Source organism: Propithecus coquereli, unplaced genomic scaffold (assembly GCF_000956105.1).
Source record: "Propithecus coquereli isolate 6110/MARCELLA unplaced genomic scaffold, Pcoq_1.0 Scaffold780, whole genome shotgun sequence".
NCBI lineage: Eukaryota > Metazoa > Chordata > Mammalia > Primates > Indriidae > Propithecus > Propithecus coquereli.
Window position 1 is genome coordinate 539,145 of NW_012153952.1, and position 26,603 is coordinate 565,747.

At 41.1% G+C, this 26,603-nt stretch overlaps 2 protein-coding genes across 2 annotated transcripts in view; one reads left to right on the top strand and one right to left on the bottom strand.

The window, feature by feature from the left end:
* RPRD1B (regulation of nuclear pre-mRNA domain containing 1B) overlaps window positions 1–602 on the bottom strand; it is a 53,979-nt gene extending 53,377 nt beyond the window's left edge. The window contains exon 1 of the mRNA XM_012662813.1: window positions 28–602. Coding sequence (XP_012518267.1) covers window positions 28–178 — 151 coding nt within the window. The 5' untranslated portion in view covers window positions 179–602. The remainder of the gene's footprint in view (window positions 1–27) is intronic.
* Window positions 603–18,544: 17,942 nt separating this feature from the next.
* TTI1 (TELO2 interacting protein 1) overlaps window positions 18,545–26,603 on the top strand; it is a 28,562-nt gene continuing 20,503 nt past the window's right edge. Inside the window, exons 1-2 of the mRNA XM_012662814.1 lie at window positions 18,545–20,883; window positions 25,209–25,406. Of these exons, the coding sequence (XP_012518268.1) occupies window positions 18,582–20,883; window positions 25,209–25,406 (2,500 nt within the window). The 5' untranslated portion in view covers window positions 18,545–18,581. The remainder of the gene's footprint in view (window positions 20,884–25,208; window positions 25,407–26,603) is intronic.

The window sequence follows — 26,603 nt, forward strand, 5'->3', positions numbered from 1 at the left end:
AGGCCCAGGGGGTGGGGAGGTGTTTACCTTTGCGGAGTTCGCGGTGCCATACGGAGACTATTGGTCCCGCGTGCTTGCGGTGGTGGATGAGCCACAGGGATAGGGTCTGCACGCTCTGCTGAGAGTTGCTTAGCTCCGAGAGCTTCTTCTCCAGCGCCGATTCGGAGAAGGAAGACATGGTGGTGGCGGTGAGGCCCAGCAGGGAGCGGCCTGGGCCGCCCAGTGCGGCGGGAAGAGCGACGGCACGAGGCCGGGGCTTCACTTGACAGACTGCGGGACTCTTTACCGACTGACAGACGGCCAGGGGTGCAAGAGGGGGAGGGGATGGGTCTCCGCAGTAACAGTCGCCCGCGCCGCCGCCACAAGATGGCCACCCGACCTCTCACCCCGCCGCGAGAACGGGGTCAAAGGGCAAGGGCCGGAGTAGCGGGGCACAGAGAAGCGTCGGAGCTGCAGAAAGACGTTCCTTTGGAGGTGGCGGCCTCTCTGAACCTCACTCAGGGCACTTTGAAAAAGACAGACCGAGGGAAGGAGCACAGTTCCCTGGCCCCCAGAAGGCGCTTTGACCGCTCGTGCCTGCGCGCCGGCGCAGTGGATCTCGCCGGAACCCTTTCTCTCGCTCCCGCAGAACCTTTCTGGCGCGGTACGGCGCGCTACTTAGCGCGTCATTTCCGGCGGGGCGGAGGAGGCGGGAGAGTGAGGGAAAGGCTGGAAAACGAGGTAAGGGAAGAGTGGCGGGCAGAAGAGGGAGCCGTGCCCCTGGGATCCCTTAGAGGGGAATCTTAAGGGGACACTGAAGCTGAGAGAGCATGACCTGGGTATGGGAGGGGCCTTCCTTCCTTACTTGCGAGGCGCCAGGCCGCACTTTTTCTCCATACGTGTTCTGCTCTCTGATTGCCCCCCCCCAAGCTCGTTATTGGTTCTTCCAAGCCACCCACGTGGGTTTTTCACGCCTCCAGGCCTTCACGCCTTGGCTCTTATTCTCTCTCTCCAAAGGTAATGTCCCCTTTCTCACCTGGTGAGCTTCTGCTCAGCCTCCAGGACCACCCTTTAATGTACAGTTTAGTTTGTAACAGCGCCGCCATGAAACACACATTTGTGCTCTGGGCTCTAAGGTGGTTTCTTCATTCAGGGTATTACTTGCTGCCCTAGCCCTCTGGGAGTCCAGTTTACTGTTTCTCAAATTTAAGTGACAGGTTAACTTTTGGGGGTGGGGGTGAAACAGAGAAACTATCTTATCCTCCCAGTGCGTTCATTGATCTCGTTTTAAAGAAACACTATTTCAGTGTTTGTCAAGTGTTTAAGAAACACTGAAGAGACTCTAAATCCTGACCTTATTTTTCCAAAGTTTTAAATCCCAGTTATCAAATCAGAGAAATTTTGTCTTTCTAACTGCCACAGAGGTGGTGGTAGGGGGTTAGATTATCATACACAACAATTTTTAAATTTTCTGATCATCATAGAACTTCTAGTTGTGGACAGACCTTAGTTTAGGAGACATTCTTCTAGTTGATGCCTGCTTTTGCTTTGACTGCACTGTATTGTGATTCTTTGCTTAGATGCTTTTACCCTTTCTCCAGACTAGAATCATCGTAATCATAGCTAACATACTGAGTGGTTGCTATGTGCCAGGTACTGTTTTCACATAGTAACTCATTTAATCCTCACAATAAAGCTATGAGATAGGCATTATATTATCCTCATTTGACAAATGAGGAAACAGGCTCAGAAAGGTTAAGTGACCTACCCAAGATGACATTACTGAGATTTGAGGGAAAGGACTACATCTTAGCCATCTTTTTGACCTTAGGTTAACAGAGGTGAATAGCCTAGAATCACATAGCCAATATCTGGTCATAATTGTAACTGAGGGCTTTTGAGCCCAAATCTAGACCATCTTTTCATACTGCGTAATACTGTAATGTACTGAGCACTCTTATACCAAGTCACTGTATTAAGCACATTACATACATTCTTTTATTTAATCCTTACATCAGTCCTATGGGGTGAAGATTGTTATCACTCTTTGATAAATGAAGAAATATAAAACTTGGGTAACTAACCTATCCAAGGTTAATTGGACATACATAGGAAATGACAGAGTCAGGAGTCAAATCAAGATTATCTTATGTCTGATACCAAATCCTTCATTCTTGCACCAGTGGTTCATGCGTTCATTCAGCAAATAATTTTTGAGCTCCTGTGTCTGAAGCACTATTCTAGGCAAACAGGCAAAATCCATGTCCTTGGAAGTTTGCCTTCTACTGGGAAAGATAGAAAGACAAACATGCAAGTATAAAATGAGTCAGAAAGTGATAAGTGCCTTAAATAAAAATCAGGAAGGGTAAGGGGGATGAGGAATGTATATGTGTGGACAGATAGGCGTCTATTATGTATGGTGGTCAAAGAAGTCCTCACTGATAAGGTAACATTTGATCAGAGCCCTGAAAGAAATGAGTAAACAAGCCATATGCTGTTGTTCCAGAAAAAGGGAAAACCAAGTCGAGGTGATTGTTGGCCCTTTGGAGGAACAGCAAGGAGGACAGTAAGACTAGAGTGATATGAGTCAGAAGCGTGGTTGGAAATGAGCTCAGAAAAGTAGCAAGGAACCACATCACAGGGGGACTTATAGACAACAGTAAAGACTTTGGATGTTACTCTGAATGAAATGAGGTCCATTGGACAGTTTTGAGCAAAGAAGGAACATTGAAGCTGTTAGGTAGAAAATAGCAAAGGTACAAGGGTAGAAGCAGGAAGACCAGTTTGGCAACTGTTAAAATCCAGGTGAAAGCATGACTCAGACCAGGGTTATATCAGTGGTTGTGTTGAGAGAGGGACAGAACCTGGGGATATTTTAGAGGAAGAGATAACAGGATTTGCTGACAGATTGGATATGGGGTATGAAAGAAAGACAAGAGTTTAGGTGGCTCCAGGGTTTTTGGCCTAATCAACCATAAGAATGGAGTTACCATTTCCTGAATTGCAGAAAGGAGATTTGGGGAGTAAGAGCATGTGTTTGGATTTGGACATGTCTGATTTGAAATGCCTATTCGAGTATAGATATCCAATAGACAATTGGGCTTATGGGTACAGAGTTCAAGAGAGAGATCTGGGCTAGAGATAGAAATGTAGGATTCATAAGGGGGACTAGGTATAAAAAGAAACTGTGTCCTAGGACACTTCAACATTTAGAGATCTGAAAGATAAGGATAATAGGATTATGTGATTTTTCTTCTTAAGCTTATTAAGCTTACTAATATTAATTACATAGATTGATTTTCAAATATTGAGCCAGCCTTGCCTCCAATAAACCCACTTCGTCATGGTATATAATTTTTTTTACATACTGCTGAATTATATTTCTTAATATGTTTAGGATTTTGCATCTATACTCATAAAAGAAATTGATCTGTAGATTTTTAAATTTTTGTATTGCGGGATTGGTGTTAATTCTATTTTAAATGCTTGGTAGAATTCACCAATGAAACCATCTTGGCCTGGAGATTGCCTCCCTGCCTGCCTGCCTGCCTGCCTGCTTCCCTCCCTCCCTCCCTTCCTTCCTTCCTTCCTTTTTTATGCAGTTTTTAAATGACAAATTCAGTTTCCTTAAAAGCTATAAGGCTGTTCAAATAATCTGTTTCATATTATGTGAGTTGTGGTAGTTTGTGTTTTGTGAGGAATTAACCATTTTGTCTAATTTGTCACATTTATATGTATGAAGTTATTTGTGATATTCCCTTAGTTTGTTTTTTGTTGCTTATAACAGAATACCTGAAACTGGGTTATTTATAAAGAAAAGGAATTTATTTCTTACAGTTATGGAAGCCAAGAAACTCCAAGTCTAGGGGCTGCATGTGATAAGAGCCTTCTTGCTGGTGGAGACATCAGAGTCCCAAGACAGCACAGGATGGCACATGGCAAGTGGGCCAAGTCTGCTAGCTCAGGTCTCTCTTCATGGGAGCAGATCCCTCATGACCCAATCACCTCTTAAACGCCCCACCTCACAATGCATTGGGGATTAAATTTCAACATGAGTTTTAAAGGGGACAGATATTCAAACTATAGCATTCCTGTATTATGCTTTTGATGTCTGCAGAGTCTATAGTATAATCCAATTCAATAAGAAAAAAAGAAAATTAAGGCCCCCCCCATCATCAGTCTTGCTAGAAGTTTATCAATTGTATTGATCTTTTCAAAGAACCAATTCTTTGTTTCATTGACTTTCTATTGCTTTCTGTTTTCGATTTCATCAATTTCTACTTTGATCTGTATTATTCCCTTCTTTCTGCTTGCTTTGGGTTTATCTTGCTCTTCTTTTTCTAGGTTCTTGTGGTGGGAATTTAGATTTTTGATTTGAAACCATTCCCCTTTTCTGATAAAAGATTTAGGACTATAAATTTAACATCTCAGCATGGCTATAGCTGTATCCACAGATTTTGATATGTTGTTATTTTCATTTTCATTGATTTCCATGTTTTTTTAAAATTTCCCTTGTGGTTTCCTCTTTGTTCTGTGGATTATTTAGAAATGTGTTGTTTGGTTTTCAGGTGTTTGGAGATTTTTCTGTTTTCTCTCTGTGATTTCAAGCTTGATTTCATTGTGGCTGGGGAATACACTCTATATGATTTCGGCTCTTTTACATTTGTTGAGGTTTGTTTTATGGCAGGGTATGGTCTATCTTGTTATATGTTCTTTGGGCACTTGAATGTGTATTTGCTGTTGTGGCGTGGAGTGTTCTGTAAATGTCATAGATCTTGTTGGTTGACGGCAGTATTGAGTTTTCCCATATCCTTACTGATTTTGTGTCTGCTTATTCTGTCCATTGTTGAGAGAGAAATGTTGAAGTCACCACCTATACTGGTGGATTTGTCTACTTTTCCTTTCAGTTTTATCCATTTTTGTTTCACACATTTTTATAGCTGTTTTATGCATATATATTTAGGATTGCTATTTCTTCTTAGATTTACCCTTAAAATGTTGTACTCTGTCTCTGGTAATTTTCTTTACTATTAGAGTATTTAGACCTTTTACATCTAATATAATTAAGTTGGCCCTCTGTATTTATGGGTTTTGCATCCATGGATTTAACCAACCATGAGTTGAAAATACAATTGACCCTTGAACAATACAGGTTTGAACTGTGCAGGTCCACTTATACTCAGATTTTCTTCTGCCTCTGCCACCCCTGGGACAGCAAGACCAAGCCCTCATCTTCTTCCTCTTCAGCCAACTCAAGGTGAGGACAAGGATGAACACCTTTATGGTGATCCACTTCCACTTATTGAATAGTAAATACATTTTCTCCTCTTCTGATTCTCTTAATAACATTTTCCTTTCTCTAGCTTACTGTATTGTAAGAATACGTGCATATACAAAATAGGAGTTAATTGACTGTTTACGTTATCAGTAAGGCTTCCAGTTGACAGTAGGCTATTTAATAGTTAAGTTTTGCGAGAGTCAAAAGTTACAGCGGATTTTTGACTGCTCAGGGGGTTGGCACCCCTAACCCTCACATTGTTCAAGGGTCAACTGTATTTGAAAAAATAACAATACAACGATAAAAAAATATAATTTAAAAGATAACATATAATAGTATAAGAACTATTTACATAGCATTTACATTGTATTAGGTATTATAAGTAATCTAGAGTTTATTTAAAGTATATGGAAGGATGTGCATAGGTTATATGTAAATACTACACCGTTTTCTATAATGTACTTGAACATCCTTGGATTTTGGTGTCCGCAGGGGTCCTGGAACCAGTCCCCCGTGAATACCAAGGGAAAACTATATTGATACGTTAGAGCTTAAGTCTGCCATTTTGTTTTTTGTTTTCTGTTTGTTCTGTTTTTTGTTTCTCTGCTTCCTTTTTCCAGCCTTCATATGGGTTACTGGAACATTTTTTAGAATTCCATGTGGTTTATCTATGTTTTTGATTGTATCTCTTTTTATGTAGCCTTTTTAGTGGTTCCTCTAGGTAATACATTATGTGTATATAACTTATCTTTACCAGTTCTAGTAAAGTATGGAAACTTTGTTTCTCTTTGTGTCTCTTTATCCTCCTCCATTTATAAGATAATTGTCCTTAAAATTTTCTCTACATACATTTAGAACCACATCAGACACTGTTTGTAATTTTTGCTTCAATTGTCAAACACAATTTCAAAAACTCAAGAAGATACAAAGAGCTTGTTGCATTTATACATATATTTGTTTAAATTTTTATTTATTTATTTTTTAAGAGGCCAGATCTCACTGTGAACTCCTGGGTTCAAGGAATGTCCCCCACTGCAGCCTCCCAAGTAGCTAGGATTACAGGCATGCATCACCGCGCCTGGCTCATTTACGTACATTTTCGCTTATCATGTTCTTTCTTCCTCGCTGATGTTCTAAGATTTCTTTTTTTATTGTTTCCTTTCTGTTTAGAGAACTTTCTTTAACCATTTATTTACAGTAAATCTGCTGGTGACAAATTCTCTTAGTTTTCCTTCATCTGAGAATGTCTTGATATCCTACATATATGATTCTGCATTGACTTTTTTTTTAGCACCTGAAAATTACTGTGCAACTTTCTTCTGGTCTGTGTGGTTTCTAATGAGAAATCTACTATCATTCTAGTTAATTTTTCCCTGTAGGCAAGGTATCATTTTTCTCTGGCTGCTTTCAAGATTTTTTTGTCATTAGTGTTCAGGAATTAAATTATGATGTGTTTTGGTATAAATTTCACTCAACTCCTTGAACACATAGATGTATGTCCCTTGCCAAATTTGGGGAGTTTTCAGTCACTGTTTCTTTGAATACTCTTTCAGCCCTGCCATCTTTCTCTTCTCCTTTACAGACTTATATATTTTGATCTTTTGTTATAGTTCCACAGGTCCCCAAGGCTCTGTTTGTTTATTTTTTTTCAGTCTATTTTCTCTCTGCTGTTCAGATTGGGTAATTTTTATTGTTCTATCTTCCAGCTCACAGATTCTTTCCTCAATCCTCTCCATTCTGTTGTTGAGCCCACCCACTGAACTTTTCCTTTGTTACTAAATTTTTCAGTTCTAAAATTTCCATTTGTTTCTTCTTTATGTCTCCTGTTTCTTTGCTGAGGCTTTCATTTGTTTGGAGCATGTTCATAAATGCTCATTGAAACATTTTAATCACGTCTGGTTTAATATCTTTATCAGATAATCCCAACATCTTTGTCTTCTCAGTGTTGACATGTATTGATCGTGCTTTCATTCAGTCTGAGTTCTTCCTGGTTCTTGGTATGATGAGTGATTTTTATATTGAAACCTGGACATTTTTGTATTATGTTCTGAGACTCTGGATCATATTTAAGTCTTCTGTTTTGGTTGGCTTTCTCTGACACTACTCCTACTTTGGTAGGAGAAGGGGAGCCCCACCTCATTATTGCCAAGTGGAAGTAGAAGTCCAAATTGCTCACTCCGCTTCCATAGACACTCAAGAAGGAGGGCTCCTCACTATTGCTGGGTGGAGGTGTCAGTCTCAGCTCCCCACTTGGTCTCCACTGGCACTGCAGTGGGGCTGGCCTTATTATCACTGGACAATAATGAAAGTTCTGACTCTCCACTAGGTTTTCTCTGACAGTACCCCAGCAGGAAGGGAGAAGGGTACCTTGTTACTGCCAAGTAGGAGTGGAAGTTTAGGCTCCCCATGACATCCTGATTGATACTACATTGAGGGGAGCAGGTAGAGGAAAGGCTCTATACCAGGGTTGGTGGGGGTGGAATTCCCCACTCCTACCTGGCCTCCGACACCACCCTTGCAGGAGTTGAAGGTGCCTCATTACAGACTCATGAGAGTGGAAGTGTAGCATTCCAGTCAGCCTTTGCTGGTGTGAGTGGAGGCCACAGTATTCTCTGAGTATTTGGCTGGAGTAGAGCATTTATTGTCCAAAAGGTTTTTTGTCTTGCTGGGCTGCCCTTTCCTGGTCCTTTGGCTAGGGAGATCAGGTTTTGGGGACGCTTTTTGTGTTTTCACCCATGGTGCTTCCAGGTTGCCAGCTTCTTCAAAGAAAACCTGGGGCAGAAAAAAACCCTCAGTACTGTGTCATTCCCCAGGTCCTGAGGTCCCTAACCGGTCTGTCTTCTTTTCTCTGCCTTTCAGATTCTTACATTTGTTTTATTTGTTTGTTTGTTTTTTAAGACAGGGTCTCACTCTGTTGCCTGGGCTAGAGTGCAGTGGCATCATCATAGCTCACTGCAATCTCAAACTCCTGGATTCAAGAGATCCCCCTACCTGCTGAGTAGCTGGGACTACAGGTATGCACCACCATGCCTGGCTATTTTTTAAATTTCTTGTAGAGATGGGGTCTCGCTATATTGTCCAGGCTGGTCTCGAACTCCTGGCCTCAAGAGATCCTCCTTTCACCCATGGAAGCACCATAGGTGAAAACACAAAAAGCACCCCCAAAACCTGATCTCCCTAGCCAAAGGACCAGGAAAGGGCAGCCCAGCAAGACAAAAAACCTTTTGGACAATAAATGTTCTACTCCAGCCAAATACTCATGGTGGCGTGAGCCACCATGCCCAGCCTGACTTGTCTTATATATAATGTCCAAGGTTTTTAGTTATACTTAATGAAAGGAATAGGGAAATGTATGTCTACTCTATCTCCCCGGAAGCAGAGTTTTTTTATTTGTTTATATATGTATGTGTGTTTGTGTGTGTGTGTGTATGCATTTGTATATGTGTATATATAAAAATAAACAATATTTATATAAATAAATTTATGAATAAATGGAATATACACAAAGACGAACACATATCAATCACCTGAAGAGCTTATGCCAGTTTCCTTGCCAGAGCATAAATGGAGGTGGGGTAGTTAGCATATATATTCTGATATACGCCCTTTTCTAAGTTAAAAATCACTTTCTTAGAATATGCTGCCTACCAAAGAACTTCTCGTGTAGTGGAGGGGACAGGCACATAGTATTATTAGTGTAATATAAGGCACAATTTCACAAGTACTTTGTAGGGACAGCTGTAAACAAAGTACTAAGTGAGCCTAGAGTAATTTCTGGAAGGATGTATGGGAGGTCTCATTGATTCCCCTCCTCCACATTTTGTGATGTGTACTCAGCATTCTGCAGGACACTCTTCCAGTGCTAGCCCCTCTGGTTAACTTTGATTCCCTCTTCCATTTTCACGAGCTTAGCACAATGTATGGCAAGTAGTATATGCTAAGGAAACATTTCTCAGTAAAAGGAAGGATGAATAGGGAGAATACACTGAAGGTTTAGTGTTTATCCAGCTTCTTTTACTTACTTATTAAATAAACAGTGAGTGAGTGGGAACTGCTTGGCAGACACCATACCAGATGCTGTGAAACCACAAGTAAAGCTGCAACACTAAAAGAATGTACCATTCAGTTGAGGAGACAGACAAATAAACTCATCATTTTGACCCAAGACAGGAGTCCTCCAGCATACTCTGAACAAGTACCTGTTTCATCCCATGACTCTTGTTCTTCAGAAGGGACAGCATCATATACAGCATATGTAGTGTGGCATTCCCTCACCTGGCTGATCATCAGACTGACCTCGCAAACTTTTAAATCCGTAGATTGCCAGGCGTACTGTCCCCCGCCCCTCAATATAGATACTGATTCAGTAAATCTGGTGTGGAGCCCAGGAATCTGTGCTTAAATTGTTCACCCTTGATTCTGATAAACAGCCAGGTTGGTAACCTCTAGTGGAGTGGAAAGTGTACTTGCAGCCTTTGCAGTCAGACGGACTTGAGACGAATCCTGTGTCTGACACCTGCTTGCTGTGTGGGCATCACTTAATTTCTCTGAGCCTTGGGCTGCTCAGCTTGTGGATGAGGAATGTATATACATTTATATACATACACATTGCCTGGTGTATGATGGATTTTTTTCAGTAACAAAAAATATTCTGTTCCTCTTATTCAAGAACTTGTATTGGCCATTCTTACATACGAACTCCTGTCTCTGGGAGCTAAACCCAGTCTTCCTTTCTATAGGCTAGTTATTCAAAGTTGGAAGTTTTGGAGATCATCTTTTCCATTGAATTTTATGTGGGCTAGAGTACAGCCAAAATCTGGAGCTGTGACTGCCCTCTGAGGATGGATCTAGCAAGATCCTCCCATAATGGATGAGATCAACTACTTGTAGGAAAAACTCACCCCAAGGGAAGAAGAGTATGGCAGTTTTTACCTAGAATCCGGTTCAGACATAGCTGATATCAAAACGCTATCAATGAGAGAACCAGATCTTGGATTATGGCCATTAATTCAACAAGCATTTATTGAATACCTGCTCTGTATGAGCAGCAATAAACAAACTAGTCAAAAATCACTGCCTCACAGAGCCTGTATTCTAGTGAGAGGAGAGAAACAATAAACAAACGGGTGGATAATCTGGTTTGACTGCTGGTGCTAAGTGCTATGGAGGAAAATTGGAAAGGCAAGGAAATGAGATGGGGAGTGCCAGGGTAGGGACGAGGATGGGTTGCAGTGTTACATAGGGGTGATCCGAGAAGGCCTTACTCAGAAGTCACAGTTGAGCAAATCCCTGAAAGGCGAGGGAGCCAGGAGGATGTGGGGGGGGAGCGGAAAGTACAAAGACCCTGAGCCGGTGATCTCATCAGAATAACTGTGAGGCCGGGCTGGCTTGCCCTGATGGCATCTCTGTGTTGTCTGTGCCTTTATTAGGTGCTGTGACTTTTCTCCCTTCTGGCCTTTTCTTGTGTCAGGACTTCTGCCCCAAGCAGCCTTCCCACACAGCCCCAAGCATATAGTCCTCCCCACCCCAACACAAGTCCTTCTCCCCCCATGAGTGCTTCCCTGTTGGTATTCATTCTGTTTCCAGATTCCTTTTGCATTCCTTTTTCCCCCCTTTTCACTTCTTGATTGTATGATACAATAGGTTCCTTGTGATTTTATCCTTTAAGCGTCTGTAAAGTATAACACCATATCCTATACAGGTTGTTCCATTTGTCTTCACTACCTGTACATCACGGCCCAGGGACCTTACATAGCCCATCCCTGTTACAAAGCAGAAAGAGGCGGGGAAGAAGCTTGCCAGGGGGCTCGAGTTTATTGATGCTTTCCTGTTGCAGATCTCTTCTCCTCCCTCTGCAGTGGCTACTTTCCAGGACTACAGTGGAGACGCACTAAACTGGGAAGGGTTTAGATGGCCATTAGCAGTCAAGAACTGTTTATTATGTTTATTTAGTCACTATCTGAACTTGGGTTTGTTTTGTCTCCTCACCCAGAGAATCGACATGTTCTCAATGCCTCATCCTAGTATAACTTTGTGGGCCAGAATGCCCCCGTTGTTGTTGATTATATAACATCAAACTTTGCTGCAGCACCACGTTAAATAATCAGGGTTACATTTTATAGGAATAGAATCCTGGACCCCTAAGGCTCTAAATCTCTAAACAATTCTTTCTGTAATTGACATATTGTCACACAAGTATGATTTCATGGCCATCCCATAAAGCTATATGATTGTCTTTTATAGTCATGTCAGAGTAGCAATGTGTTATGCTGTCTTCCTTACAGAAAGCTGGTTTATATATTTCTGAGCCTCTAACCCAGTCTTTTGAGGATCTCTGTGGTAAATCTTCATCTGTATAGTATTTCGTTGAGAGAATATACCCAGTTTGTCCATTCCACTATAAATGGCCATTTTTGTCCATTTTAGGGTGATTGTGGATAGTTAATTCTGGAACACATCTTTTGATAAGCTTATATATTCATGTCTGTTGGGTATCAAAGAATGGTGATTGCTAGATCATAGAGCATATTCTATTTTCACTTTTAAAATAATAGATACTGCCAAAGAATTTTCCAAACCAGTTGTACTAATTTATACTCCCATCAGTGCTGAACCAAAGTTCTAGTTGCTTCATATCCTTGCCAACACCTGTTATTTTCCTTTTTTTTTTTTTTTTTGTCTTTCCCTTTTTTTCAAGTTAGCCTTTCTGGTGGGTATGTAATGGTATTTCATTATGGTTTTAAATTGCCTTTTCCTAACTAATGATATTGAATGTCTTTTCATGTGTTTATAGGCCTTTTGGATATCATTTTTTGTGATGTGTCTATCAGGACATTTCTATTTGGTTATCTTCTTCTTAATTTATAAATACAAATATTTTGTATATTCTGGATATGAGTGTTTTATCTCAGTTACATAGCAAATATCTTCCTTCACTTTATGGGTTGCCTTTTCACTCTCTTAATAGTTTCTTTTAATGAAGATCAATTTTTTTAATGTATCCTATTTAAGAAATCTTTGCCTACTCCAGGATCACAAAGATGTTCTTCTCTGTTTTCTTTATCAAGCTTTATTGTGTTACATTTCACATTTAAATCTGGTGTGATGGAATCAAGATACAGTTTTTTTTCATATGGACGACCAGTGACACGGCACCTTTAATTGAAAAGATATTCTTTTCCCCACTTCATTTCACTGTCACCTTTGTCAGGTGTGTGGGTCTATATCCAGACTCTCTATTCTACATGTGATCTTATTTCTGAATGCTGTTCCATTAATATGTTTGTCTTTATGCTAATCACACACTGTCTTTTCACTGTTGTACCTTTATAGTGAATCTTGAAATCATAAAAATTCTGCTGGGATTTTGATTGAGATTATATTAACCAACAGTACTAAATCTGGGGCAATTTTTGTCCTCCATGGGACATTTGCAATGTCTGGAGACATTTTTGCTTGTCACACCTGGGGGAGTGTTCCTGGCATCTAGTGGATAGAGATAGATGGCCAAGATGTAGAGGCCAAGGATGCTGCTAAATATCCTAGAATGCACGGGATGGCCTCCACCAACATGTAATTATCCAGCCCAAACGGATACTGTAGAACTGAGAAATACAGTGTTTATAAATAAGAACCCAATGTAAGGTTTTAACCGCAAGTTGGACTTAGCAGGAGATGAGATTAAAAATACCCAAACTGAAGCAAACAAAAGGATGTCAGTGGTGCCACTGTTAAGAAACTCTGAGTTAATGTCATTACTGTCTTAGTTGGACTTCTGTCTGTCATCTTACTATGTTTTCTGTTTGGCTTACTAGTTTTATTTCTTTTTTTCTCATTTTTGCCTTCTTTTGGATTAATTAAAAATATTTATTATTCCATTTTTAGTCCCCTATGAACTTGTTGGATAGATAAACCTTTACAATTATTTTAGAGCTTACCGTATAGATTTTAACATGTATTCAACATCTTGACATGTTACAGTCTAATACTATTTTATCACTTCCTGATGCTGCTATACTCTTAGACATTTAACTTCTTCACCCTCCCCACCTTTTGTGCATTATTGTTGTCTTGCATTTTAGTTTTATATATGCTTAAACTATAAAAGACATAATAGCTATTGTTTGTACAGTTAATATCCTTTTATATTGAAGTATTCCATTTTCTTCATTCCCTCTTATATTTCCATGCTTCTGTCTATGTTCATTTTCTCACTTTATTCTTTCTTTTAGTGTAGTCCTGATAGTGAATTCCCTCAGGTTTTATTATCTGAAGACATCTTGATTTTACCTTCTTTTTTGAAAGATGTTTATGTCGGATATAAAATTTAAGGCTAGTAGTTATTTTCTTTCAGTACCTCAGAGATACTCTGTTGACTTCTGAATTTTTTCAATTTAGTTAAGAAGTCAGCTGTCAGTCTTAATTGTTCCACTCTTTTAAGGTTTTCCTCTTTATCTTTGGTGTTCAGCAATTTGATTGTGATGTATCTGTGTGTGCTTTTCTTTGTATTGGTTAACTTGGGGGTTGCTGAGTTTCTTGAATCTGCAGGTTAATCTCTTTGATTTCTTTTAGATATTGTAATATTGTTTCTGGTCTATGCTATATTATCTTCTGGGACTCATTTATTCACATGTGAGACCTTTTAATATATTCCACCTGTCTTTTATGTTCTTATCTGTGTTTACCATCCTTTTGTTTGCTTGAGTTTGGGTATTTTTAATCTCGTCTCCTGCTGAGTCCAGTTTGCTGTTAAAACCTTACAGTGGGTTTTTATTTATAAATACTATATTTCTCAGTTCTAGAGTATCCATTTGAATTTTTTTATAGATTCCAACCAATTCTGTGGTAAAATTATTTATCCTTTCACTCTATCCATCTTTTCCTCTATTTCTTGACTTTATTAATCTTGTTTATTTCAAAGTTCTTGACTGCTAACTTCAATATTTAGGTCATCTGTGGGTCTACTTCTAATGTCTATTTTTTCTCTTGATTATCAGTTACGTGGTTTTGCCTCCTCACATGTATAAAAAAGTTCTTATTATATACCATATATTATATAAAAGAATCGTAGTGGCCCCATATATCTTTACCGGAGAGATTTCCCCCTTTCTTCTGTTAGACTAACACTTCGGTCCAATCCTGGCTTGAGCTGGGTCACTGCTGGGTTGCAATTCTGGTAAGCCTCAAACTTACTCTGGTTTGTCCTTGTTATTAGAGTGTGGTCCTCCAGGACTCTCAATTGAAAGCTTAAAAGTCCTTTTGTCTCCTCAGATTTGAAAGACTGTGGGAGATTTGGTTATGCCCCTTAAAGAGTTTCAACTTAGTTCTTTAGCCTACCACTTCACATAGCTTCAAAATTTGCCAACTGTCTTGAGGAAGACACCATCCAAGTATGGGTCCCTTAAATCTTCAGTTTCGTTACTCTAGCTGAAGAACACCAGGATCTCTACTGGTTTCTTTGTCCCCAGCAGCAGTCTTCTTCCAGAAGTGTATTTGAGGGTATTTTGAGGCCCCTCAAGATGGCAGTTTTGTCTCTGTGGCCCCGCAGGACCATTAAAAACATTGTGGTTTCTCCTTCCCCAGTGACAGCCACACCCTAATCCTGAGCCCATGTCCAGGATCAGCAAATGCACCAAGAGGGGGAAAAAAAACTCACAACAAAAAGCTACATTCTCCCCTCCCTAGTCTGTTAGTCCATCTAGTCCTTGTTACTTCAACAAGTAATGGATGCTTTTAAGAAATGATTTTTGTAATTTATTTGGCTTTTTCTAGTCATCAGGAGTATTAGCCTGCCACACCTACTATATTCTGCTCGAAAGCAGAATTTGTACAAATGTTTTGGAGTGCTCACCATGTGCCAGATGCTCTTCTAGCTTCTGGATATAGGATTGCCCCTGCCGTCATGGAGCCCCCAGTCTAAAGTACGTAGGACAGACATATACACAAATAATACAGCATGCTACATACCAAAATAGAGGTGTGTGCAGTAGCAGGAAAAAGGAGGCAAATGTGAAATGGCATCGCCTGCTTAGAAAATTGCAGGTTTTATAATTTTACGTGGTTGTAGGTTAGAGTTCAAGGGATGAAGCAGTGAGAGATGAGGTTGGCAAGACAGTCAGGGGCCTGATGGTGAAGGGTCCTGTAGGCCATGGTAGGGCCTAGGTGTGCCTATACCTAGAAGTGTGTGCACTTTAGGCAGCTGTGGAGAGCAGTTGGAGAGGAGTGATCACATTTTTGTTTTAGAAAGATTACTAAAGTGTCAGTGTGAAAAGTGGATTCAGCAAGGGCAAGCACGCAAGCCAAGGGGCCAGAGAGAAAACTGTTAGAGTTAAACATGTAGTTAATCATCATCAATAGATTGAAAGATGCCAAAGGGGTAGATTTTGAAATGTGGGGAATGATGGGATTAAGAGGGAGGTGAAAGAAAACAGATTCCAAGGTTTCTAGTCAGTGAGGACCATAAATCACAAAAGGAACACAGTGAAAAGTAGATGACTTCAGTTTTAGGCATACTGTGCTTCCCATTTTATTAGCTCTGTTACAGTGTTTATTGTATAATCTGAGAACATAGTTTAGGAACCAGCACCCTGGGGGACTCCAGGTTATCTTCTTGAAACTCCTCAGGTGAATGAGAAGGATGCAGAGCCCTAAGCCATTGCCCTCAACCCAGCACTAACAAGAGACCCTCTGATTTTGTCTGGTTTTTATTCTGGGGCTTTCCACTAGAAGAAAGTTTTCCATGCTAAAAGGAAAAAAAATTATCAGTGTTTTCTTTTTCATTTATCTTCCCTTCCTGGGTCTCTGTTTTGAGTTGTTTGAACAGAGTTCTTTTTCAAGTGTCTTCCTCTGTTAGAATAATACATGAGTGATACCTTCTCTTGCATATTGTTCTTCCGCCTTGACAGGTGAATATCTTCACTGTATCTAGAGTTTGGGGGCTGCAGTCCTTCATTTGCAGTCAGTAAATACTATTCCACTGTCTTTTAGCATCCATTGTTGCCAATGAGAAGTTCGAAGCCAGTTTTTGGTTTTTTTTCCTTTGTTATTTGTTGTTTCTTCCTGAAAGCATGTGTGATTTTTCTCATCTTTAGAGTTCAGGAATTTTACCAGAATGAGGTCAGACATGTATCCTTTAGGCCTTTTAATCTCCAGATACATCTTTTTGCAGCTAAGAAAAATGTTGTTTCTCCCAGATCTGTCCTCCAGGTCTCACAATTTCCATCTCTTGCATTCCTGCTCAGGGTTAAGATAGTTCTGCTTCATCTTCCAGGCCACTAATTAGGTCTCAGCAATTAATCATCTTTAAAAAAAAAAAATTCATAAATTGAGCTTTTTTGTGTGTGAAAAATCATGTTTTTAATTCTAAGAAATATCTTTTATCTTGTAATTGAACTTCCTTAATTGGTACTGTTGTTATTATTCTTCAAATTCTTGTCTGCCTCTTTTAGTGGTTCTGTTAATCTATTAATAAGATTCACCACCTCAAGAAGTGCTGAAATGCTTTTCCTACCTCTGACTGCTGGATCCCATTAAGCAGTTGTCTTCCTTGCCTATGTATTGATCCAGCTACCAGTGTCCCAGGCAGGGGATGGCATAGCAGCCTCTGCATCGTCATAGTATGAGCTGGTGCCAGTGGGGTATCATTAGACCCAAGCCAAGCTTTGTGCCTGGCATTTTTCTAGCCTGGGATAGGGAAAATTCTTCCCTTCCCTGGCTTCTTAGCACTACAGAGACCAGGAGATATCCCCCCAGGAAGCCTCACAGAGACCAGCAATGCCCTTACTCACAGGGGTCCATGGAGCTCAGTGGGCCATACTCTGTCCAGAGTATCAGAGTCTTGATTGTGTCCTGGATCCCCTCTTGACCCAAGGGGAAAATTGGCACCAGTGCTGGCTCTGGACTGAGCAGTTCTTGCCACACCCACCTGGCACCACTTGCCTGCCGGTCAGTAGCCACTAGGTTCAGGAGTGTTCGTGGGACTGGGGGTGGAGAGAGGCAGCAGAAGCATCTTCTTGTCATCATCTTTTCAGAAGCCCCCAGCAAGTGGACAAAAAAAGAGAGAGACCACCAGACTAAATGATCACTAAGGCTCCATCCAATTAAGCCTCCATCAAATGCCAGCATTTTACAGTTACACACATTTATGCTTTCCACCCTAGCTCAGTCCTCAGTACCCTTGGGCCACGCTTTTATGTCTTCCCAGCATGCTCTGCTTCCCCTAAGGGAATATTTGAGACTTTTATTTCTCTCCTCAAGCCCTCTGTTTATCCTCCTTCTTGTTCACTGTCAGTCCATGACTTTGAATTTCTCTTCAGAGAGAAAAGAAAGACTCTCAGGTATTAAGTTGCTCAGCTTCTTTGCTTACCTATAAACCTGTCTCCTTTGCCTGCCTGCCTGCCTGTCTGCCTGCCTGCCTGCCTTCCTGCCTGCCTGCCTGCCTGCCTGCCGTTCCCCCTTTCCATCCTGCTGGAATCTGTCTTCTCCTGTGATTTCTGTGATAGAATGTGCTCCTGGTTTTCCCATCTTTCTGGGCTCCCCGTCATTTCCTGTTGCTTTCATTCTCATTCAGCTCTGATTCTTCTCCTGTATTACTGGCTGCCAAGGTATCTTTTCAGTGCATAATGTTGACCATATCACCCCCTGCTTAAAATCTCTCAATGACAAGAACAGTCTAAACTAATCTGTAGTGGTAGAAGTCAGATAGTAGTTTCCTCTGGGCAGGGGGGATAGCAATTGATTGCAGAAGGGCACAAGGGAGCCTTCTGGGGTGCTGGAGATATTCTCTGTCATACTTTGGGTAGTGGTTACATGGGTACTGAGCTGTACATTGAGATAGTACATTTTACTCTATGTATACCTCAATTTTAAAAAGACAAAACTTTCAGTGGCTCTCTGTCACTACCAGTTAAAGTCCAAACTCCTTAGAATAGCCCACGGATTCCTATTCATTCATCCCTCAAGTCGTGACTCAGGCATATGCTTCTTGTGAAACCCTTCTGGTTTTCCCAGGGATATGACTCTTCCCCACTCAGTTAGGACCATAAGCATAGGCCTGTCCTAATCCTTAAGAGACTGTGTTGTAACTGTACATTTACTTCCCTCGCTAGACTGGGGGACCCCTAAGAATAGGAGCCGTCTCATTTTCATTTCATTGCACCACTAGTGCCTTGTGCAGTGGCTAGCACACAGGCGCCTAGTAAATGTCTGTTGAATGAAAGAATGCAAGTTCACTTTGTATTTGCTTTGAGCGTGACCTCCTTTACTGAAAGGTTTCCTCCCTCCAGCCTGCAGGATGTTTCCTCAATGAGAAGAACACTATTGCACAATGGCAGTTTTTGATACTCCTGAGGAGGCCTTTGGTGTCTTACGTCCAGTCTGTGTTCAGCTCACAAAGACCCAGACAGTGGAGAACGTGGAACATCTGCAGACACAGTTACAAGCTGTGAGTGACACTGCCCTTCAGGAACTTCAGCAGTACATCCTCTTCCCTTTGCGGTTTACCCTGAAGACCCCAGGTCCCAAAAGAGAGCGCTTGATCCAGAGTGTGGTCGAATGCCTCACATTTGTCCTGTCTTCAACATGTGTGAAAGAACAAGAGCTTCTCCAGGAACTCTTTTCGGAGCTCTCTGCTTGTCTGTATTCACCCAACTCCCAAAAACCCGCAGCCGTGTCAGAGGAGTTGAAATTGGCTGTGATCCGAGGACTCAGCACATTAATGCACTCGGCTTACGGGGACATCATTCTGACTTTTTATGAGCCCTCCATCCTGCCGCGTTTAGGATTTGCTGTATCTTTACTGTTAGCCCTAGCAGAACAGGAGAAATCAAAGCAAATTAAAATTGCTGCCTTAAAATGTTTACAGGTTCTACTCTTTCAATGTGATTGTCAAGACCATCCAAGGTCCTTGGATGAGCTTGAACAACAGCAGCTGGGGGATTTGTTTGCCTCTTTTTTGCCTGGAGTCTCAACTGCCCTGACCAGGGTTATCACAGGAGACTTTAAACAAGGTCATAGCATTGTTGTGTCTTCCCTAAAGATCTTTTACAAGACTGTGAGCTTCATTATGGCTGATGAACAGCTCAAAAGAATCTCAAAGGTCCAAGCAAAACCTGCAGTTGAGCACAGAGTAGCAGAGCTGATGGTTCACAGAGAAGCAGATTGGGTAAAAAATACTGGCGACAAGTTGGCTATCCTTATTAAAAAGATAATTGAGTGTGTTTCAGTTCACCCACACTGGAAGGTGAGGCTGGAATTGGTAGGACTTGTGGAGGACCTTCTTTTGAGGTGCAGTCGGTCACTGGTTGAATCTGCAGGTCCCCTTCTGAAGGCTTTGGTGGGGCTAGTAAATGATGAGAGTCCTGAGGTCCAAGCCCAGTGCAATAAAGTCCTGAGACATTTTGCAGATCAGCAAGTAGTAGTGGGCAACAAAGCCTTCGCTGACATCTTGTCAGAAAGCCTGCATTCCCTCGCCACTTCTCTTCCCCGCCTAATGCACTCTGAAGATGATCAGGGCAAGTTCTCTACTCTTTCCTTGTTACTTGGTTATCTGAAACTCTTGGGCCCAAAAGTAAACTTTGTCCTCAATTCTGTGGCCCATCTCCAACGCCTTTCCAAAGCACTCATCCAAGTTCTAGAGCTAGATGTGGCTGACATCAAGATTGTGGAAGAGCGGCGTTGGAACTCTGATGGTCTGAATGCTTCTCCAAAGACCTCAGATGCACAACCATGGAACCAAATGCAGAGGAGATATTTCCGCTTCTTCACTGATGAAAGGATTTTCTTGCTCCTGAGGCAAGTTTGTCAGCTTCTTGGTTATTATGGGAACCTTTATTTGCTTGTGGATCACTTTATGGAACTGTACCACGAATCTGTGGTTTATCGGAAACAAGCCGCCATGATCCTTAATGAACTGGTTGCAGGGGCTGCTGGGCTGGAGGTGGAGGATCTTCATGAAAAACATACTAAAACAAGCCCAGAGGAACTAAGAGAGATCATGGCATCTATACTTGAAGAATACACTAGTCAAGAAAATTGGTATTTGGTTACCTGTATGGAAGCTGAGGAAGTGGGAGAGGAGCTAATGATGAAGGAGTCGGGCCTCCAGGCCATCACATCTGGTGCACACACCCACCAAGTTGCATCTTTTCTAGCCTTCTCAAAACCAAGTGCCACTGTTTGCTCCATGAACAGCAACATCTGGCAAATATGCATCCAGTTGGAAGGAATTGGCCAGTTTGCATACGCACTAGGAAGAGACTTTCGTTTGCTCTTAATGTCAGCCCTCTATCCAGTACTGGAGAAGGCTGGAGACCAAACCCTACTTATAAGTCAGGTGGCCACCAGCACCATGGTGGACATTTGTCATGCTTGTGGCTACGGCTCCCTGCAGCACCTCATCAATCAAAATTCAGACTATTTAGTCAATGGGATCTCTTTAAATCTGCGGCATCTGGCGCTGCACCCTCATACCCCAAAGGTCTTAGAAGTCATGCTGCGGAACTCAGATGCTAGCCTGCTTCCTTTGGTGGCAGATGTGGTTCAAGATGTCTTGGCCACCCTGGACCAATTTTACGATAAGAGAGCTGCCTCCTTTGTCAGTGTTTTGCACGCCCTGCTGGCAGCATTAGGTACATTGAGAGCCCTTTTTAATGCTGATTTGGGGGACAAGACTCAGTATCCTAGTTTGCCTCGCCTTGTTTTTTGCATTGTTTGTGGTTATGCTCTGGAGGACATGTGAATAGTTGTCTCTCCAGTCCACGTGTTACAGTGGGGTTGCACTGTTTATCTTCTATACTTTCAGTAATCTCCACCATTTATTGAGCTCCTGCTCTGTGCCAGGGATATAAACCCTGCAGACTAAATGTAAACATTATTCTTACTTTATAAATAAAAAACTAAGGGTCAATGAGATCTTACTTAGCCAGGTCACACAGTTATTAAAGGGTAAAGTCAGGGTTTATGACAATTTTGTTCCTTCCAATATACCAAATCACTCCTGATGATACTTGGAGTTAGCAGTACCTATACTAATGAAGAACAGGAATAACATGAATTATTCAGTCCATATATAGTCTAGAACAATATCGTCTAATAGAACTCTCTATAATGGAAATAATCTATATCTGTTCTAATACAATAGCCACTAGCCACACACGGCTAGTGCAACTGAGAAACCGAATTTTTAATTTTGTTTTAATAGCCCTATGTCGCTAATAACTACCATTACTGGACAGGTCTAGAAACTTCCTTTTAACCTTTTAATTGTCTGAGTTGGTTTGAGTTTCTCTTCTTCCCTTTGATCCTTTTGGATCAGAATTGAGGACTGCTGGAGATGTTAGCCACCATTAGAATGGCAAAATTTTGGACAGCAGTTATAAGGGAAAAAAATCCCTCAAATGGACAATCAGTCTTTGAATTAAAAAATAATATATACCTGGGTCCCTTTTACCCAAAGAGCATATTTCCGTTATTTATTTCAATCCTGCTAGTAGCCTCTGAGGCAGGTGGAAAAGGTCGCTGGCCTCATTTTGTCAGTTGGCTTTTTAGCCAAAATCATGTAAGATACTTTGTCATGGAAGGTGACTACGACAGGGACAGTCCTCTGCCCTGTAGCTGACGCCATTCCAGTGTTCATTTATTCATTCATGAACATTCACATACAACATAAATGTTCTTTTATTCATTCGTTCAATGAAGAATGCCTGCCATATGTCAGACACTTGCTAAGTAATGAAGATACAGCAGCGAACAAGATGAATAAACTCGTGGAGCTTTCCTGCAACTGCGAGAGATGATAAACAAGTAAACAAATCATTAAACAAGCTCATTGCAGATTCCGATAAGCGCTGTGAAGGAACAAACACCTTGATGCAAGGGATAACAGAGACAGGCTACTTGCAGTTGAGTGGTAAGGGAGGCTCTGTCTGAGGAAGCGACACTAGAGCTGAGACCTGAAGGGTGAGAAGGGCCCATCAGTACATACAGGGCTGTCACATTCGTTTCGTGATTTTTAAGAACATCCAGGCAAAGAGAAGAGCAGGTGCAAAGGCCCAGAGGAAAGAAGGGGTTGGGGGTCTTTGGAGAATGGAAAAGAGGCCATTGTGGAAAGATGAAGTTGGAAAGGAGGTCAAGGAAAAATCTGCAGGGCCTCATAGGCCAAAGGAAGGAGTTTGGATTTTACTTTACAGCTTCTCAGAAGCCTGTGTAGTGGGCTAGTCACTGGGGAGTCAGCCATGAGCAAGACACACCTGGGCCCACCCCTAAGGCACCCCTCCTAAGACTGGCTAGCTGCTTATGCAGCCTGGGACTGGCTCCCACGGGCCAAATATATCCCACCTTTACTGTTCTGGGGAACTACATTTCAATTTGAGATTTAAAAAAAAAAAATGTTAAGGAAAGTCCTGTGAAATGTATCTCTCAGGCAGTATCTCAATTTGGGCCTTGAAAATTGAAGTGCCTTAGATTGCTGATGTCTGTGGTCATCTCTGAAGGAGGAATGTTGAGAATCGTGTAGCACTTTTTTTAAAAAAATTGAGGTGGAGAAAGGGGGGGTCGTAGAAAGGGAAATGAGGATGTTTAAGATTAACTCTGGGGCATCCTAGGAACAGAAGTAAAATTAGAGATAGCTTTTCTGAAAGTTTTCAAATAACCCAGAATATACTTGTGTATTGAATATTAAATACTAAGTAGTACTGAGGTGGAGTTGGTACAGTCACGAATTAAAGTAGCCCATTATGCTAGCGGTTCTGTTTGTCATCGGATTACCTAACTGATGGGCCACTCTTTTAAGATGGAAGTGGAAGTTTGGTCTCAGAGAACTTCTGAAAAGTCTCTGAGACTAAAAGAACTCAGTACATGTTTTAGGAAATTGAGTTACCATAAACACAGTGTTTCACATGCATTGACTAAAAAGCGTTAGATGCCACAGTAAGGGCAAGAACCATCAGTTAAATTACTACTTAGTACCAACTACTAGTTGGCTGATTATTCATAACAAGAAAAAAATAGGGTAGCTTTGAAAATAAGAAAGTGTTCGTGTCTCATGTTTCAGAACTTGGATATTATGCCATATCCATACATATAGGACTGCTACGTTCTTTTTATGGTTGCATAGTATTCCGTTGCACCAAAGTGCGTTTAGCCAGTCCTTTCTTGGTAGACATTTTGGTTGTTTCCAGTCTTTTGCCACTGCAGAAAAATGCTGCAGTGAATATCTTTATAGGTGATTTTGAAGATGCCTCAGTGTATCAAGGGGATGAATTCCTGAAAGAAATGCTCTGTTTTAAAGGGTATTACGTGTAAATTTTTGATAGAGAGTATTAAATTGCTCTTCTAAGCGGTTATACCAATTTAAACTCCATCACTAATGTAAGAGAGTGCCAATTTTGCCACACCCTCGCCCACACTGTATATTAGTAAGCTTTTGATCTTTGCTAATCCAATGGGAGAAAAATAGCACCTTATTATAGTTTTAATTTGCATTAAGAGCGAGGTTGAGCTTCTTTTCATATGTTTAAAAGCCATTTGTGAGCAAAGACATTTTAATGTCTGGCACCAGCCTTGAATCCAGAAATAATCTTTGCAGCGTGTCTAGTCTTAGCAGTGTAAATGCTGGATCCGGGCTTTAACTATTTGGGAACCAATCCCTTAGAGTACACTGAGTACCTGATTCACAACTGGGGGTGGAACATTGAAGAAATGTCATAATCGATCCCTACATATAGGAACCCCCAGATACCAGATTGAAGGCTCTCATCACAAGCATTTGCTCTCTGCTGCTCCCAGTTGCCTGGCCCCATCATTTCCCATCTGTTGTTGCCCTGGCTCTGTGCAGATGCTCCTTGATGAAAAGGAGATTAGCAAGTGCTAAAGGTTAGCAGAGTCTTTTTCCCTCCTTGCTGCAAAAGGAGGGCACTGGACCAGAGCAGCGGTTTTCAGGTTTGGGATTTTTTTGGTTGTTGTTTCATTCTTTATAAAGATGTTTTTTGACATGAAGGCTTTGGGGGACCCCCCGATGTACAAAAATGGTTGAAATTAGAGCGGCTCTGTGTAAAGAAGGGATAGAGACCCTGGAACCCTCTCCCTCAGCCTGCCGTCTCTTGGTGCCTTCCCTTTTGTTATCCCTAAGACATTTCTGCAGAGCCCTAAGGCTCCTCAGGGCACAGTTTGGAAACCACTGGACTCAGTGGTGTTTAAGGTTTATTCTTTGGTGACATATCAGAGGTATCAGAGCATCACAAAGAAGGTAATGCTTTAGGGAGAGAATGACCAGCGTTCTGAAGTATTTTATGTCAGAAATACAGTATGAGACTCTCCATTCTCAAGGCTCTGTCTTCTGCTAATGACTACTGCTGTTCTGTACTCAGAATTTTGTCACTTGTACGTGTTCAATCTCCTGTATGTTTTCATTCAGCATATATTTTGAGCACCCATTCTCTCCTCGGCATATCAGATTCAGATTTCTAGTGGTGACTAATAGAGCACAGAGCACAATGGGAAATTCTGATGCTGAATAGTTCATACAAAATAAATGCATAATTACAAATTGTGAGTTGATATGAAGAGAAAGAATATGGTGCTGTTATACAAGACATCATACGGGTGACCTAAGTTAGATTGGGGAGTCAAGGGACGGTTTTATTGGGCGAGTTCTATTTGTACTGAGACATGAAAAGGGACTTGGAATTAATCAGATGTAAAGTAGGGGTAAAGCATTCCAGACAGCAAGAGCAGCACATGCAACGGTTCTGAGGCAGGAAAATGCTCGGCACATTGAAGGCACTGGAAGATGGTCAGTTAATGAGCATCTGGGAGTGATAGAAGAGATTGGAGAGGCAGGTAGGGACTGGATCATGTGGGGGCCATGCAGCCATGGCAACGATCTTATTCTACATACAAAGCACTAATGTCTGTTGTTGATAACCAAGTGATCATTGTAACACTTTATTTACAGCCCAGTGGTTCCCAGACACAGGTAATCTCGGGCTACTCCAAGAACAAAGTTTAGGGGAAGAGGGAAGTCATTTGCACCGAAGACCAGTGACTCTTGAGAATAGTACCACAGCCGAAGACATTGAACAGTTTGTGCTGAACTACCTCAAAGAGAAAGACGTAGCAGATGGAAATGTCTCAGATTTTGATAATGAAGAAGGTAACTTTATTTTGGCTTACCTGTTTTTTCTTTTTGAAGCCAATTATTGTAAAAATAATGATACATCATTACAGAGAGTTTGGAAATAAGAAAAGTCACTTACAACCTCACCATGCTAACATAGCCATTCTCATTTTTTGTGTAATCTTTTTAAATTCTCTTTTATTGCAAACCTTTTTACATGGTTGCAGCTGTAGTTTGAATGCATTGTACCCTTTTTGTGTTATAAGCAACTCTCCATGTTGCTAGAGTTTTCATAAATAATATTTTAATAGCTGCTACTAAGTGTCCATTCCCCTGTGGGATATTTAGGCTGCTTCTAGCTTTCACTCTAATAAACAGTGCTGCAATGGATGATTCTGTGCACGTGACCTTTTCTTTTTTTTGCATATTTCTTTAAATTCCCAGAAGTGGAATTTCTGGGTCAAGGATACGAACATAATTTCATGCTTGCCAAATTGCCTTTCAAAAAGGTTATGCCAGTTTCCTTCAGCGGTGCAGGATTAATACTGGTTTCACCACAACCTTGCCAACAATGGCTGTTACCAGTTTTGCTTTTTCCTAAATTAATGGGTAAAAAATGGTTCTTGTTATTTACCTTCCATTTCTTTGATTACTGGCAAGGCTGAATGTCTTTCCGTATGCTTCTTTCCTAACAGTTTTTTTTCCTTATGCCCATTGTCTATTCATATGCTTTGTCCATTTATTCATTGGTGGGAGGAGATTTCAATGTTTTTCTTACCAATTTATATGATAAAGAAGAAAGGATTTCAGGCTAGTTGAAGCTCTGGCCTGTTGTTTTATTCACAAGCTCAATCTGGAGCTTCAGGTCACGGAAGGATTAATAAATTATTAGAATCTCCTCTGCAAATATAAAATGCCAAGTCATAATGAGCTTGGTGGTCTCACAACTATCCCAAATCGAACTGAGTCCCAAATTAGTTTGTTAGGTTGGAATTGAACAGATTTTTTTTTTCTTTTTCTTTTCTTCTTTTTTTTTGACAATCTGTACGCTGAGACCGTGGTGAACTGAAGCCAGTACTTCCAGGATAAGAGGAAATAGTAGCTCGATGCAACTAAGTACAACAGATTCCTCCTAAATAGGAAGGAAGCATCACAGGCCCCAAGTAATGATTTATGCAGAGTTGAGCCTTGCTCTCCCCAAGGACAGAGTTTTCTGATCAGAAATCTATCAGG